The 18,313-nt window shown below is 36.9% G+C and overlaps 1 protein-coding gene across 1 annotated transcript in view; it reads left to right on the top strand.

Annotated features, from left to right (window-relative positions):
* The window catches only part of Grm7 (glutamate metabotropic receptor 7), a 787,913-nt gene that overhangs the window by 267,156 nt on the left and 502,444 nt on the right, over positions 1-18,313 (top strand). Inside the window, exon 2 of the mRNA XM_035448802.1 lies at positions 13,969-14,185. Coding sequence (XP_035304693.1) covers positions 13,969-14,185 — 217 coding nt within the window. The remainder of the gene's footprint in view (positions 1-13,968; positions 14,186-18,313) is intronic.

Genomic DNA, 18,313 nt, shown 5'->3' with positions numbered 1-18,313 from the left:
TATTGAAGGTCATTAATGATTTATAATTGAAAAAGTAAACACTGCATGGAAGAGAAGTCAGAAAAGCTGCCAATGATCTCCATCATGAGTGAAGTTGTGTAAAATTACAGAGTTAAAGCTAAGTGTGAAGTTAGTCATCTTTCAGTACTTGGACATCAATACTGCTAAGACTCAGAATGGTTGCGTGGCTATCCTAACAAGAGAAGAGATGGTATCTGTGGAGGATGTAATTATAAATTGAAAGGAGTGATGCTTCAAGGAATAATTCAGAAAGGATTATTCAACCATTTTCCCTTTTGGGGGGATCCATATCAATAAAGCTTAATAAGAATTAAGAGCAAAATTACTGCTGACTGTGAACTTGATAATGCCCCACTGGGAGTTCATTAATATCTCTACAGGTACACTGGAACATTATCTTAATTGCACATGATACTTCTAAAAATTGCCTTTTACAACGTTTGTTGAAATTGCCCTCTGGAACAAGTATTCTTACATTTGTATTGCCTTCCCTGGCTATTTAGAGTCTCCAGGAACAAAGAGACTTCATTCATATTCCCAGAAATATGATGTTCTCCAAATGGCTGACCTTGTTAAAGGTGGTGTCCATATTATGTTAAGAGGATGGATAGAGTATTAGAGACCATAGATGAATGTACAGGAACCAAAATCCAAAACTGTCTCCCTCCCTTGTATTTTGAATAAGTGCAACTCTACTTTTCTTGATATAAATACTTCCCAATATGTTTTGGTAAAAATTAAGTTTGTCCTGGAGTCATGTTGCTCATTTAGATTCTCAAAACATGTGTATTAATGTAAGCAGAAGCACATCTGGACATGTCTTAAGTTTTTTAGCAAATGTTGACAATACACCAATGATTGTAGGGATGTGTTTCCTAGCTGAGATCAGTTTCTCTAGTTGTTGATTATATAGGAATTATGGGATAGAATTAAATTGGAAAGGGCTCAACCTTACCCACACTTAGAAAATGGAAGTATATCACATACCCGTAATATTTGATTTTGTATATTTCATGATGAGTGTTATTTTCTCTAGATTGCTTAATATATCCCATCTTTGATTCCTTCTCTTTTACTTTAACTTTAGAGGAACACTGCTAACAAAAAATAAAAGCTAGAACTGAGAACCCAGGATCTCAAATACCATGTTTTCTGTTTGTGTCTGATGACCTTGTTTCTTAGGTGTGAAGGAAAATCATGATAGGCCCAACCTATTCATAAAACAAACCCAATGAGACACTAGACTAAGTGGAGATAGGGGGAGTCTGCTGGCACCATAACACATGCTCTCCATGAATAGGACAATGATCTAAGAGGGAAACTAGAGGGAGGAGGCTGATATATGCTTCACTTTCTCTCTTTGTTCTTTAAATCATTAATATGCCAGTTTTCTTGTTTTATATTCTGATGAGAAAGAAAGAAACCACAAGAGTGATCTCCATGAAAAAGAGAGAAAAAGTATTTTTTCTAGTGCCTGTCACTGGCCATCACTACTCTGCTCCTTCAGGGAGAAGTAATTCCTGGTGATTTGCAGCCCTCTGGCCACAGAAATCATGTTTAAGAGGGACGTGCCCAAGTATATTGTGTTCTCAGCATTATCCTATCCATTTATTTTCTGACTAATTCATTCATGAAAGACTGATCCTGTTCCAATTCTCTCCCAGTAGAATGCTACCCAGTGATGAAGGGGTGATACATAAGGACCTTGCCCTCCAGGAGGTTAAGTGCTCTGAAGGAAGAGGGAGAATAATAAACAGATTGTAATGAACATAATTGTTTAATTAGAATTGTGAAGCTTGATGCCACAAAACAAAACAGCTCCAGCAGGAAAAAAAATACTGTCTATTAACTCTCCAATAAACCATTATTTTCCAGAGCAAATAATAGAACTGGGGCAAGAATTTATAGCATGTCCTAGTGGTGATGTGTGACACTAACTAGAGTTACTTTATCTCTTTATTGTTATTCAATATCAAAATCACTCAAGTGCTCCAATCACTTTTATTTGTGAGCTATGAATACTGGTGTTTTGAAAGTGTTCCCTAATATGTTCGAGATGTGAGTTATTTAAATGTTCAGTTTTAGAACTGGAGAAATGGCTCTACGTATAAGTCCTCCTTAGCTTCTTGCAGGAGACAGAGCTTCGGTTCCCAGACTCCACACAGTGGCTGACTACTCTACATGAATCCAAATCCTGAGTTTTAGGGGATCTAACTCCCTTGTGAGTACCAGGAACACACATGATGCATACACACACACACACACACACACACACACACACACACACACACACAATCAAAAGATTCATACGCTTGAAATATATAACTATAAAAACAATTTTAAATGCAACATTAAAAATTAATGTCCAATTTAATTATTTAAAAGTTGATTTCTGCTGGCTTTCTTTTTCCTTTCAAGTGGGATTTGTTGAACCATATATATGTCTTGTAATATAAAGGATGAAATTAAGGAAACCACTAACTTGATTTTTTTTAAGTGTGAGGTATGGATTTGAGAAGAGTTATACCTGATGAATTGAGTAATGTACCTGTTTCCTGTTGCTTTTGTTGTCTGCTTGTTTTCATATTGTTTAGAAATTATCACAAAAGTTCAATTCAACATAAATTTCACGTGACAATTTTAAGTATGAGACACATTTTTCTCAAAACCCTAATTACAGGAAACTAGTTTTTCATTTCATCATCAGTGTCAGCTGACTTGGGTCTTGGAAGGTATCAATGAAGTTATGACAGAATGTTATTTTATTGTTATTTTTATGAAGATGACCAGGGGAGAGAGAGAGAGAGAGCATTCGGTAGTTTGGAAACTCCTACTTATGGATAGAACTTATTAGTCTTTCACTCAGCTATGAAGGAGAAAAGGCCCAGAGGACCATGGGTATAAGTTTGGGCTGCACAGATCTTAACAGTGGTTGTCTAATGAGGAAGAGACAAAGCTATGGGTCTACACCAACTTTGTAGAGGCAACATGAATGCCAAGAAAAGCTGGGGAAGCAGTTTCTATCATTCACATGTTGAAAGTCTGTTCAGTTGATTATACTTTGTGTACTAAGGAATTATTTTATACTTAATGTTTTGAGATTTGGATTTTATCATACCTCCAAATCTTCCCAGGTCTACCCCTTCATGTACTGACCCAATTCTGGGGCGGGGGTTGTTTTTCTTTGACCCTTCAAGACCAATTTGTGCTGCTCAGATATGCTTGTATGTGTGATCTTCCAATGGAGCATGGATGACCAACCAGGAACTATACTCTTATAGAAAACTGCCTTTTCCTCTCCCAGTACCTAGGTAGTTGCCAATACTTCCACAGCTAGTTGTGTAACATAATGCCCAACTCCCTTATCCAAGCTGGGATTTGATTTGGCATAGGTATACACTGTGCATCCTGTCAGTACATATGCACATCTGCCTTTCTGTGTCCAGAGATAATGTCTTCTTGTAGTCATCTACATGTTCAGGCTTGTGCATTCTCTCTGGCAATAACTACTGCGCATAAGGAGGGTGTATACTTGCAGTATATAAGGAATTCTTAAGGGTCCAGAAGATCTTTGCTCCACTGTATGAAAAACTATTCAGTTAGTTTTTCAAGAGCTGTTAGACTAACTGTATTTTGCAAGACACTATGGATTAATATGAGAAGGTAAGCAGCATGAGTCAGCTTCAAGCTTCATGCAAATTAAGAAGTAGATCTAAGCTCCAGGGGGAGAAGCAAAACTTGTAAAGTCTTGAAGCACATGTGAGCCACATAGGCTCATGTGGAATCAAATGTACACCTCTTTCTTTTAAGTCAGCTAATTATCAGTTTATCAAACTGAGAATTAACACCTCCAGTAACCTGGAGATATCACAGCAGCGAAGACAGAGCTTCCTTCAAAGCTAATTTACATGGTATGTAAACATATGCATCATTTACATATGCATAGTGAATTTTATGAACCACCAGAGGGGTTATCTTTATACCCATATTGGGTGCTCACAACACTTAGAACTCAGCTTCTTGAGGATCTAATGTGTCTAGCCGCCATAGGACCTTGCATTCATGTTCAAATACTCCCATGCAGATACATACCCATATTAATAATGCAAATAAAAGCTAAAACCTGTAGAAGCTGTGCAGTAACATATGCTTGTAATAAAGCAGAAGAATATATTTTATGCAAATTATTCACGGATTAATATTTATACACTGCCTATTTATATTAAGTAAATATACACACAGTTATTTTATTGACATAGTAGAAGACATAAAGGGTGTGTGGAGACATTATTTTATTCAAGCAAAGAGAACTGAAAAATTGAAAATGTTAAAGAAGAAAGTAGCTATCATGAATACATAGTCTTGTTCACCAACACGTCACAGAATGAAGATATCAGGCATATATGCAGATAACTAAAATTTGAAATAACCTTCAGCTTGTCTTGATGATAACTTCCTTTCCTGTAAACATAAAATTATTATACATATAACTATGATAAGGAGACTGTAATTGTACATTTATAACATTTAGTGGCCAGGCATTTATGAAAATGGGAAACAAAGGGTGAATTTGTGAAACTTGGTTTAACCATATTTACCTAACTACTACAATTGAAATTGACTATCACTTTCAGTATATTCTGTAGTTTGTTTTAGCCTTGTGGTATGTGTATGTGAACATAAATGTGTGGGGGGATGGGGAGTGTTTGTCTATCTGTTTACATTTGTTTTTTTGTGTCTATACCCAGAGCAGAAAAATAACATGGGATTTCTCCTGTGTCTCTTTCCCTTATTTCCTTGAGACAGTGCCTCTCACTGCATCTGAAGCTTCCTATCATTTTGTAGACGTTGACTAGTAGCCAGCCTCAGTGATCTTTCTGTACCTAGTCCCATCTGGCGACACCCAGCTCAATTCTTTCTTTCTTCCTTCCTTCCTCCCTCCCTTCCTTCCTTCCTTCCTTTCTTTTTTGTTTGTATTTTACATGGGTACTGGGAATTTGAACTAGGATCCTCTTGCTTGAACAGCAAATGCTATATCTGCTTAGACTATCTTCCTAGCCCAAATTTTAGTTCTTAAGTATTATAATTAGGTGGCTATAATTGTTTAATTTTTAAAACTAGTAAAAAGGAAAATTAAGAGTTTTCAACATTTTGCCCTTGCCTCTACTACCGAGCACTTCTAGAGAGCTGGGGAATTTATGTTGAATTAATATGGTATTAGACCATCCATGTTAAAACAACAACACATTTATTTTTTTGGCAAGTTATGAATTAACCAGAAAGATAAATATAAAAATGACAAATACAATTTAATTAGTGCTTAAAAGTATTCAGTTTTACAGAAGAAGATTTTAACCTGTGGTGTCTGAGAAAATGTTGATTCTAACACAGATCCCCAAGGGAAAATGGATTTCTCTAGAGAAAAGAGCTTGAGTCTGAAAGGATGAATTGATGCACAGCTATTTATAATGAAGGTATAGAATAGATGTGTGTATAAGTTCATGTGAAGAAATAAGTCTATTTTTTTTATAATTTTCTCTTAACGTGAGATTCTCAAACAACAGAAGCTCTGATCCCTTTTCATGACTCAAGTCCCAAAGCTACTTATCTAGTGTTTTAGCAGTTCTAGAGAAGCCCTTTGACTTTGGCCTTTGCAAGGACATGTCACTGTTTTAGATGTACTCGAAGCTCAGAGTACAAAAGCAAAAGTATGCAAATACACTTCCTGCAAATGGAAATGCTTCTAAAACAGAGAAAGCAACAAAGTGTGGAGAAAACCTAAGAGGAAGGAAGTGCATAGAGACCACACACCCCACGGAGAATTTTATTAGTTATTCTTTGGACCATGATAAAATACCTGAAAGAATTTACTCATGAAGTCTGTTCTTTGTTTTTCTCTCACTGGAATAAGATACCTTAATCAAACCAATTTATGGGACAAAAGGTTAATTTTAGCTTAGGGCTGAAGGAAAAAGTCTGTAATGGTGGGGAAGGAGGCAGTCAAGGAGCTTGAGGAGGAAGCTGAGAGATAACATTGTAACCACATACAGAAAGCATAGAGAGGAACTGGGAGTGGAATAAAGCTATAAACTCTTAAAGCTGCCTCTAGTGCTGCATTTCTTCTACCAACTCTCCACGTCCCAAAAGTTCCATAACCTCTCACTGAAACCACAAAAGAGAGGAGTAGTTCATTTGAGCTTATGGTTTTTCCTTGCTCTAAGGCACAGACCAGGTCATAGAGAGAAGCTTGAATAACAACCTTTAAGTGCCCATGTATAGTCCTGTGGCCCTACACCTGCTAGGCAAGCCATGTCTGAAAACTTCTAGATCATTCCAAAAGTGTTCCTCAATCTTGGAACCAAGTGATAATGCATATGAAACTCTGACTGCTAAGAATAATAATTCATATACAACTCATAGTAGAGTGCAGTCCCCAAGTTAAGAATTTACACCACAGTAACAAGTCACATAACTTACTTAAAAAAAAAATGATCAAAGACCTGATTGAATCATTCCTCAAGGAAGGCATTCAAATGGCCAATCAGGATGTGAAAAGTTGTTCAACATCAAGTTGAATCGTTTTAATAATACATTTATAGAAAACTTTATCCTAGATTTCTAGAAGCACTATGTGTGAGGATGACTATATTAGTCATACCTTTCTAGGAGAACAGAATCAGTGGGATGAAAATGTATTAAAATGGGAATTATTAAATTGGCTTGCATGATAATGGTTTCAGTAGTTCAATGATGTCTGTCCTCAGACCAGAGATGCTAAGAATATAGCAGTTGTTCACTTCACTAGACTGGACATTTCAGTACTCCTAATCTGATGCTGATGGTCTGTAAGATACTTCAAGAGCTATTGGTATGCTGTCTATGTTGGAAGCCCTAAGCTGCTGATTTTAATATCAGTGGCTGAATGTAGCAGTCAAGGCAGCAGACTGGATTTACATGCCAGCAAGAGTGAAGGAAAGCAAGGAACACAGGTTCCTTCTTTCATCTCTTCTTTTTTAATCTGGGCTGCCACCTGATGATGGTGCTTTCATTTATGTTTAGCATTCCCACTTCAAATAACCTGACCAAGAAAATCTTCCCGCAGTGTCCAGTGACTTGACTGTTGATTTTAGAACTGGTCAATTTGGCAGCCAAGATTTACCATAACAATTTCATATATTAATATTATAAAGTAAGCGTTCATGAAACTTGAGAGTGGTAGTGACAGAGACTGGGCAAGGCTCCATTGGCTGTTGCTGAAGAAAGTGATAGATTTATATATGAGGAAGAGACTGTGGGTTAGGTAACTTAGAAATTCTTCTTCAGTGTTGAAAGTCTCATTCTAATGCATAAGGAACATACTGAGTTTGAGATAATAAGCTTTGGTCTTCATTGATGATCACTACTTAATGAGAAAAGGAATATCAGTTTGTCTTATATCACTATATCTCTATTTTTCTAAATATCTTAGGTGATATACTGTGTTAAGAAAACAAAATAGGAATAGAGGTATGACTCAGCAGTTAGGAACACATATTGTCCTTTCAAAAGATCAGAGTTCAGTTTCTCAGAACCCCTGTAAAGTAGCTCACAACCACCTGTAACTTAAGCTCCAAGGCATCCAAAGCCCTCTCCAAGACTTCTCAGACACCTGACCACTTACATGCTCATATCCACACACAGTCAAACACATTTATATATCATCCAAAATAGGATTTAAAAAAGAAATTATTTTATTATGACTTGCTTAGTTGGAAATCCAAGGAAAATAAATTGAAAGCTATTCCAATTAATAATAGTTTCAACAAGGATCCAAGTTATATTATTAATAAGCAAAATTAATATTTGTGTGCATAAGCAAGAAAGATGAAAGTATCAATTTTTCTCATACATAATGCAATGAAAATAAAATTATTATCAAAGAAAGCTAATAAACAATGGAAAAAGCCTATATAGAGACAGTTATTTAATTATACTAGGAGTAAATATTGGAAAAAAAATAATGGAAATTTTGCAATATGGAAGGCCTCACCCTCCCTGGGGAGCAGAAAGGGTATGGGATAGGTAGGGTGTTAGTGGGGGGCAGGGGAGAAGGGGAGGGAGAGGGAACTGGGATTGACATGTAAAACAATCTTTTTTCTAATTTAAATTAAAAAGTGGGAAAAATATTTAAAAATTTGCAATGTATTTTTATTAATTCTTTGAGAAGTCACGTGTGCATATAATGTTTAAAATCATATACAACACGCATTCTTCCAACTAACTCCTCCCACTGCTATCCTCCATATCCCTAGCCCACCTTAATTTTATACTTTTCCTTTTTTAGTCTACCAACTCCAGTATTTGTTTCCCATTTCTTAAGACTGTTTTACTGTTTAACTAGAATTTGTTGGACCTACTAGAAGCAATTCTATTAAAGGAAACCAATTTTCCCTCCTTCAAAAGCTATCAATTGTGAATAGGGTAGGGGTGGGGTCTTGTAAGCCCCTTCTCCTCTGTATTGGAATGTTCCTTGCTTGATCTTGTGCAGGGTCTTGTGCAGACAACCACAGATTTAAGAATTCACGAGTACAGGGATTCTCTCATGTACAGAAAGCACTGTTTCAGTTTGGTCATCCCTGACCATTGGAGCTTATAATCTAATCTTTCCTCTCCCACTTCTACATTGGTACCTGAGCCTTAGAAAGAGGGGTGTGTTATTTGTAAGACGTCTGCTTTTATGTCTGAAAACTTGATGGACACTTTTTATTTGCCCTTTGACTACTAACTGTGAGTTTCCGCCTTAACCATAATCCACTGAATAAAGAAAATCTTCTCTGGTGAGGTCTGAGACCAGCAAGAATCTATTGGTGGGAATACATGAACTTAGAGGGCACTTGATACTATGTTTCTTTAGTAAAATGATGGTTCCTCCCTGGAGCCTGTGAGCTTCCAATGTGGCTTTGGGCCAGATGTACAAGGCACAGATTTTCTCAGAGAGTAAATATTTACCCCTATTAAAACCGATGCCACAACACCCATGAGCACATCTTGCCACAATGGCCCTTATTGTAGGTAACAGTTCATAGCTGGGTAAGACTATTGATGAGGTTTTCCCCCTCAGAAGCCTGATTAGTACCTTCTTGTATTCTGAAAGTTAGGCAGCAGAGAAGAAACTTCAGCATCAGCAAAAACTTTCTTTTCTTCTTGTCCTATGAAAAAACTGAGTGGCATCTTCAATGTTAGGGTCTTACCATTAAGTTTGTGTGGACAATTTAAGCAATGGCAATAAGCTGTATTGTTTAGAGGATTTCAGGGCATGTCTGACAAGTCATAGAATGTCTTAGTGTCTTTTCTATTGTGATGACCAAAACAAACAAACAAAACAAAAGGCTATGATGAAGGCAACTTACAGAAGTGTTTTCAATAGCAGCTTACAGTTTCCGAGGATGAGTATGTGATCATCATAGCAGGCAGCATGGCAGGAGGCAGGCTGGCCAAGCCCTGCAACAGTAGCTGAGTGCTCATATCTGATCCACAAGCAAGAGGTAGAGGAATAGAGCTAACAGGGAAAGGCAAGGGTTTTTGAAACTACAAAGCCAATCCATCCCTAATGCCATACCTACCTCAACAAGGTGATACCTCCTAATTCTTCCCAAACAGTTCTACCAATTGGGGAACAAGTATTCAAATAAATGAGCCTGAGGGTACCATTTTCATTCAAACCACCAAAATGAAATATCCGACACCTGGCACTCAACATTTTAATTATAAACCGATAGTTTCTGAGAGGAACATTATGTCAAGTGTATGGTCACTATAATTCAACTATTTAATGTGAATAATATGTTTAGTAAACTAATAAGAATATTTTTCACAAGTGAAGATACAGTGTTGTAAAAATCTAAGTTTTACCCTAATGTTCGGCTATAATACAAGTCTCATCAAATCTTAATGAATATTTTTGGTAAATTTTAAGAAGTTATTCTAAAATTTATATACAAAACTAAACAGATAGGATTACTCAGGATATTTTTTAAAGATCAGTTAAAAAGAAGGCATATGTAAGAATTAATAATAATCTGAGCTCATAATAGCTAACATAGTTAAGTGCTGGCCCAAAACTTGGAAGCTAAAAACATGATTTAGAAGTCATATTCCAAATATCAAAAGATTAATTCAGAATTTTAGTATTTGTACATCAGTGAGATGCCTCTAATGGCACTTGACACTCAAGCCCTCTGACCAGAATTCAATCCCTGAAACCCATATAAAAGTAGAAGAAAAGCACTTCTACACAGTTGTCTTCTGGTCTCCAGATGTGTTCTCTGGCATGTGTGGCCACCCCTCCTCCCTAACACTAATGAATTAAAAGGAATGATTTTGTATATAATAGAATCAACAGTCATCTTTGGAAGCAAAGCAAGATCAATTGTGCAGTGGTCCTCAACCTTCCTAAAGCTATGACCCTCATGTTGCAGTGACCTCCAATCATAAAATTACTTTCGTTGCTACTTCATAACTGTAATTTTATACTGTTATGAAATATAAGGTAAATATTTGATATACAGGATATCTGATATATGTCTCTATAGGGGTCTCAACCTGTACATTAAGAACCACTGGTTTAATGAGAGGTATTGGGCAACAAGTAAAACCTTTGAGAGTTTGTTCTACCTCATTGGTCAACCTGAAATAATGTGAAGTGAAGTTTTCACTGAAAACCATGAATATCCTGTCACTTTGAAGGCACATCCTTGAGCCTTTCTAATGAAATATGATGGATAGGTGCAATGACTCAATTAGCTCTGAGGATTTGACTTTGAATTTGAATAGTGGTGAAGATTTAAGTATTTAGCAATGTGAAGTGAGGGATGGAGAGAGGGAGAGGAAGGTGAGGATGTTCATAGTAAGGAAAAAGAAGATGAAATTCACATTTTTATCACACATGTGTGTATTCAAATACAAAGACAAAGATACTAAAGAGATTTAACAAAACATTATTGGAGAGCCATGGATTAAAATTATCTTGTGTTTTCAGTTGTCATTCTCTTCACTTTTCAGCAATAATATATTAATTTTCTAAAACAAAGCAAAAACTCATCCCAAATTTTATTGGATACAGAGTAGGTTGCAGTTGCTTCTAATCCTATTTTTTACTCATTATTAACAAAATCATTCATCTGTGATGGGCAAATTTTTATCAGAAGAAAATAATATAGTAAGATACACTTCAGCTCTGTGATGATATATTAGAAATGTTCTCAAAACAATGACTAAATAAACTTGAAATTCTATTTGAAAGAAGAAGCTGAGCATAAGGCCTCATCGCTGTGGAAATCTGGACCATCATGTATCACAGGTTATAGAAATTCCTCCATTCTTTCATCTCTAACACTAGAAGAAGGGTTTCTATGCAATGCATTTTGATCTTAGAGGTTAAATCCATTTGATCTTTAATTCCTTATCCAAGGATCATTATATGCCAGGTGTTGGCATAAGTAATTATTGAAGAGGAGGTGGGCATGGTCCTGAGTAGAAATTTGGATCTTAAACCAGGGGCTATTCCTTATGTATCCTGGAAGAGATAGACCTCAGATAACAATAATTGTCAAAAGATAGGCAAGAGTGTGGAAAGGAATCTAGTTTATGAGATTTTCATAGCTATAATTGGTGTATAGTTTAGAAAATTCTTTTCCATGGCAATTTTCTGTAATTCTGATGTTTTTCCCCTGCAATGTAAATGAAAATCTGAGTAGTCACTGGGCATATCTTTATTAGTACACTTTCATAGTTCGGGAGTGATTTGGGCAGGTACAATACCTGTGCATCATCATGAGACTTGTACATTTCTTCAAATGAAAATTAATGGCAGTGTCTTGATATGCTTTGCACGTGTCTTCTCATTTCTTGTAAGGAAAATCCCATAAAGTCTAACTCCTCTCTCCCCATGTTTCTCCCTAAAGCATTATCAATGAAGATCTTCTTTCCCTAGGAGTTAAAGCCTTCAAACTGTAAACACATACACAGCCCAGACTGATGAGGTGTTTGTATGAGCTTCACCAAGTTGTTTAAACAAATTGTTTGAACAGTCATCTCAGAATGAGCTCCAAATTGACTTTCAGTGTTAACACTGTGAACAGAAATCCACTCAGAGTCTAATAATCCTGTGCTTTTTCTTTTTATGCTTATTATTAAATATTTTAGTAAAATTTTGTAAATTAGCATAATTAAGAGTTCAGTTGTTTGCACAGCCCATTTTCAGGCTTGAGTGAGGCTATTAATTTTAAAGCTCTGTATTCTGAGGCCATGGTTGAGCTCTACTCCTTTCTTAAAATGAGCTAATAAAAATATAATACCATATAGTATAATCTAGTATATGATAATGTAGGACACTGAAAAATAATTCATGGTGACTAGATGAAGGATTGCCTATGAAACTCACAGAACATGATATGTATATAATAAATACTTCAGCATTTAATCAATGTTGTTTCTAAATAAGTTGTTATCATAATAATTGTAAAACTGGTATCTTGCTTTAGGATACAAAGGACAAAGCTAACCTGTGCTGTAGAGAATTTGAGAAATTGTATTAGTTATTTCTCTATTGCTTCGATACTGTACCCTAGTAGGAAACAACTTTGGAGAGTAAGGATTATTTGGGACTGGAGTTCTGGAGGGGAATAGAGTCCATAATGATGGGAAAGCCAGTCAGGGACCCAAGCAGTCAGGCAGGGGAGAAAATAAGAAGTAGGGCCAGGCTGTCAGACTTCAAAACCCACCTCCAGTGATGTTCTTCCTCCCTCAAGGATCAATGTCCTAAATGGACCAAAACCTTCCCAAACAGTGGCGCCATCTGGAGACCAAGTGAGTTTTGCTTTGGCATGTTTGTGGCAAAATAGATGAATTATTGTATCAGTTTAAGAAAAGATCAAAAATATATTTAGATTTCTGAGATAATGTGATAAAGGGAGAAGTTTCATACAAAATATTGTCAGTTCATTATTCTTGTACATAATGACTTGTACTACTAATTATAGGTTACAACCTTATAGAAGTCAAAGAAAGAAAAAGGTGGGCACACTGCCAGAGGGGTGGAGTGCATTGCAGAGGCAATTAACATAGGGGCCCTAATGTCAGGTTTCAGGCCATGTTTGTCATCAATAGTGGCTTTGTAACTTTCTTTAGGGTATTTGAGACTGTGTGTGTGTGTGTGTGTGTGTGTGTGTGTGTGTGTGTGTGTTTGTGTGTTTGAATGTATATGTATTAGTCAGACATATAATTAATACAAAAATATAATACTACATATTTTATTTTGTTGCTACTTCATAATTGTAATTTTGCTGCTGTTATAAATTGCAATGTGAATATCTGATGTGGAGGATATGTGTTATATGACTCTTAAAGGGTTCTCAAACTTCAAGTTGAGAACCACTGAACTAGCATGAAGTGCTTGCACCAGGGAACTCCCTTACCTGGGATGGGGGCACTATTAATATATACTATAATATTCTTTGTGGAATAAATAATCACATAGAATTCACTTAGATGTGTTCTTACAGGTCCTGAAGACTTTGTGTTAATGCCTCATGATGTCTATTGGCTACACTGGTCTCTAGATAATGAGGCATCTGGGCTGCTATTGGTTTTGTACCTGTTAGAATACTTGGTGATTTAACTATGAAGCCTCTGTTTTTAACTATCAATGATGGATACCATAGTGTTCCCCTGGTATTCTCACTCCCTTCTCTTAAGGAAAGTAGAACAAGAAGACACAAAAGAAAATGTCCTTTACTTCTAAGAATGGTCTGGGAGCATCTAGGTGGTGTGGAGTTATAGAATGGTAGATGAGAAGACTCATCCAGTACAGTCCTCCAGCTTTGTCTTTTGAGTAGCTTGTCCTAACTGTGCAGGAGTTTGTCCCACACTGCTGGTGTCTTCTCACATGATATTTTCTTGTCATTTCAGATACCTCAGATTAGTTATGCATCCACGGCTCCCGAGCTCAGTGATGATCGGCGCTATGACTTCTTCTCTCGAGTGGTCCCTCCTGACTCCTTTCAAGCTCAGGCCATGGTAGACATTGTAAAGGCCTTGGGTTGGAATTATGTGTCTACTCTTGCATCTGAAGGAAGCTATGGAGAGAAAGGTGTGGAGTCCTTCACACAGATTTCCAAAGAGGCAGGTAGGAAGTGAATGCATTGCCAAACTTACCCTCTTCAAACATCTGTGACTTGCAATTTTCCTGAGGTATTACTAAAGAAACAGTACACATAATTACCCCATGCCCTTGATCTTCCATTCCCTGAGTTCTCTGACTGCATCTTTGAGGTCTTTATCTACAGCATGTTGAACTTTTGGAGAGATTTTTCAAGTATGTGAAACTATAGCCCCTTGATACCAACAGATGATATCAACAGAACAAACACTACAATGGGAACCTAACTTCTGCCTAAGAGATGAGGAGGAGAACTCCAATAAGTTTATAGACAGTGAGAAAATATGGCTTCCAGTATCCATCTATGTGTGATATTCCCTCTTGGCCTCTTTCCTAAGTGGGAAAAACTGTTTAGAATTTTATGAACACCATTCCAGGGCCATTGTGATTTTGTAAAAGTATCTGATGCCTCTGAATGACTTGAACAAAACAAGAAAAACTGACCAGGATGTTGAATGTATTTAGGCAAGTGAAGCTTAAACTTGAGATTGTTTTCAAAGAGTCAAATCTATTTAGCACCAGTTACTCAGAATAATTTTATTTAAATTTGTTTGTCTAGCACAAATTAGAAGCAAGGGGCTTTTGTGGTTGGCCAGCTGTCTTATATTTTTTGTATATAATGAACTTTGGGATTCCTTTATGGTTCTTTTTATTATTCCCACACACACACCTTTGATGGGTTCTCTTGTAACCCCGGCTATCCTTGAACTCACTCTTTAGCTAAGGCTGAACTTCTGATATCCCTATGTCTGCCTTCTAAGTGCTAGAATTCTAGTTACCATCACCCTGCCTATGAAGGTCCTATGAAGTTATAGTAAGATAAAACAGTTTTATTTACAAGAATTTTATTCAATCAAAATGGTAACTGACTGGTCTAGCCATCTGACGGTGAATGGGGAGAAGGACTGTTTCATGAGGAAAGGTGTCATTCATCTTGATGGCAGGGATGTGGACAACATCCTTCACTATAGACCTACTCAGTGGATGAAGCTGATAACCCTGCACATGAGTGTGGACAGAAGCTTCTCTGAGAATCTCTGAGCATGACCACTTGATGTAATTTTATGTGTCACTGGCCATCTGGGTCCATCTTACTTTCTGCCTTGTGACTGAGGTACTTCTGTTTCTAAGTTTCTCTAGCTGACTCTTATAAATCATGGACAACAGTCATCTGAAATATCATGTCTAGATTCAAGCAGATATGCAAACCTCTCCCTGTTGTCTTGGCTTCACCTGGTGTTTCTAGGTGGTCATCCTACAGCTTTAATCATATCCCTAAGACTCTTACTGGAGAACGCATGTCACTCATTCACTGCTGTAACTCTAGCTGCTGTGGTCCTAAAGGGAAAATGTCTACCATAATTCAGTTAGAAACCTTCCGATCAGGTAGAAAATTTTAACTCTGTCTTTATGGCAGGCTGTGATATGTAGAATTCGTTAGCAGTAGATTGCATAAGTCCTTGAAGAGATACCTAATCATTGTAATGACTATTTTTATCCCTTTCTCTGTCTCTTCCAATCTTGCTTTGATAAAAATAAGGTTGACTTAGAGAAATGTCTAAAATATCTGGGTGGAAATAAGTAAGTTAGGCAAGGTCAAGAGAAATTGCATGTAAAATAATAGCTCATAAATAAAGCCCAGCCACCATCTGAAATAGTAACTTGCTAAAAAGATGGTCCCAATATAAACATTGAACTTTTCATCCGATAAAGTAAAGAAAATGCTCATCATTCTGCCACACAGTCTCAGTGTTTGTATGGTCACTAACACATTGAATATTCAGTTCAAAAAAAACCAAAAACCTGCTTTTCTTGCATTGGGATCAAGATAAATGCTTACTCTACGACATTAGAAGAGACTGTGTTCTATAGACATGTCTCAGGGAGACAATTATATGATTGCTATTCCTGATGTCATTGGTTGGAAGCATAAATAAGATATATATTAGAGTTTCTTATATAATGCAAATAGGAATGACTTTTAATATGGTATACATGTTCCAGACTATGCATTTAGCTAACAATAGCTTGAGATGCTCAGCTCCAAAGCAAGACTGAAATCAGGGACAGTGATTTCAACTAAAGTATTTCAACCTGAGAACATGTTCCTGGGGGCCAGGAGTCAAAAACTGGCCACCTGCTGCTACAGACACAGAGGAAAACATGGGTGATTTGGGTGACATGTCATGATTAGTTCTACAAATTGTGTTTAAAGCATGAGTATAAGCCACCTGTGCTGTGGCACAGGTGTAATTAGTAACAGTAAGTTCAATATATGCTTCATAGATACCCGTCTTCTCTGATAAACAAGGAGAGGAAAAGATGAGTCTAAAGGAGAATTTACAGTTTAAATGGTATGGAAAAGTTCATCCACTCCAACTTATAGGAAAGGTGAGGTTAAAAGACCGTTTAATTGCTATAGGGATACTTTAATTCTCTCTGTGTATATACATTCGCTTTGTATGGTTGCAAGCATGTATGTGTATTTGCATATGCAGGCACACATGTGGGGGTATAGCTCTGTCTCTCTGTTTCACTCTGGGGGGGGCACTCTCGCATTCGAGCTAGTGCTTGCAAGCACACGCACACATACACACACTCAAACTTGATCTCAGCCACCTTTCTTGGTCACTCTGCACTTTATTTATCAAAGAAAGAAGTATCTCTTGGTGAACCTAGGTGAACCTAACTGAGAGTCTAGTTAGTCAGCTAGCCTTGAAGTTTTTCCTCTCTGTCTTATGATTGCTGGCATTACATTCAGCTGCCACTGCTTCCCAGTTTCTACATGAATCTGGGATGTTCATATTCCTAACACTCCAATGCTTTATCCATTGATTCATGCTCCCAGTCTCTTCATTTCTGTGGACTTCTGAGGATATGTCTTCCTGTTCACAATGTGATTTCGGTATTTAGGGACACACAGTTATGCATTATAGCTTCTAAATCAGCCGCCTTTTCTGAAATCCAATCAAAGAAACAGTGATACATTCTAGCATTGAATATGTTAATCATATTTGTAATTCTGGGAAGTTCACTTATTGGAGAATTGGGGGAACAGTGTAACATCAAATAGCCACATCATTTTTCATCTACTGACTCGAGAACATGATCTGTAAAAAGGACCCAAGACATATGTACACAAGTGAATTGCTATGTCACAGAAATAAGCAATCCCCTTAGATGGTGTCAGAAAGTCCTGGATTTGAGTGATGGACTCTCTTACTTCAGCATGGTCAACACCAGATACGTGATTTACCACTTCAGTCCTCAGCATGTACACGGAGAGAATGAGATTTATGAAGGTTGCTTCATTGTGGTGATTTAATAAATGAGATGCTGTTTCTGAGAGTAGTTAATACCCAGAAAGACCTGGTTATTAGTACACCACTCTAAGTCTCTATAAATATTTATTTTTTTAATTCAAAAAGTTTGAAAATGACTGGAATAATCTGTTTTCAGTCATAATTGCAAATTATGTTCGTAGTAGAGTTACTTCTCTTAATAGGTTTTTAGCTTATAAGGAAGAGGAAAAGAAATGAGCTAGAATCTCTCTCTCTCTCTCTCTCTCTCTCTCTCTCTCTCTCTCTCTCTCTCTGTCTCTCTCTCTCTCACACACACACACACAAATGGATAATATATATTTAGATGTACAGGCTTCAGTCTGGAAGAATTCATTTTAGAATGTTAAGATATCCTTAAGCCTAAAGCAGAGGCTAGGAGGGAAGCATGTTTCCAGTGCTCATAGTGGCAAAACAGGGTTGAGATCTTCAGCATCATTGCCTGGTAAATGAAGATACTTTCATTGGATGGAAAAAACCACACTTAAACAGGGTCCTTTAAACTATTTATTTATATGTGTATGGGGAGTTTGCCAGCAGACAGTGCTCACCAACTGGGACCTTTCACATGGGAGGACAGGCATCTTTTTTTCTAAATTGTTAAAGTAAATGCCAGCAAACTTTCTCTTGAGATTGGTTCTGGGAGACTTACATAAGTGTAGATGGTCCATCATGTTGATACATACAAAAAACTAACATGATTTTCTCTGATGATGACATTCTGGTAAAATGGTCACATTTGCATAAATGGCCCTGT

Source organism: Cricetulus griseus, chromosome 8, assembly GCF_003668045.3.
Source record: "Cricetulus griseus strain 17A/GY chromosome 8, alternate assembly CriGri-PICRH-1.0, whole genome shotgun sequence".
Classification (NCBI taxonomy): Eukaryota; Metazoa; Chordata; class Mammalia; order Rodentia; family Cricetidae; genus Cricetulus; species Cricetulus griseus.
Note: the sequence above shows the minus strand (reverse complement) of the source record. Positions and strands in the feature narration are given on the sequence as shown.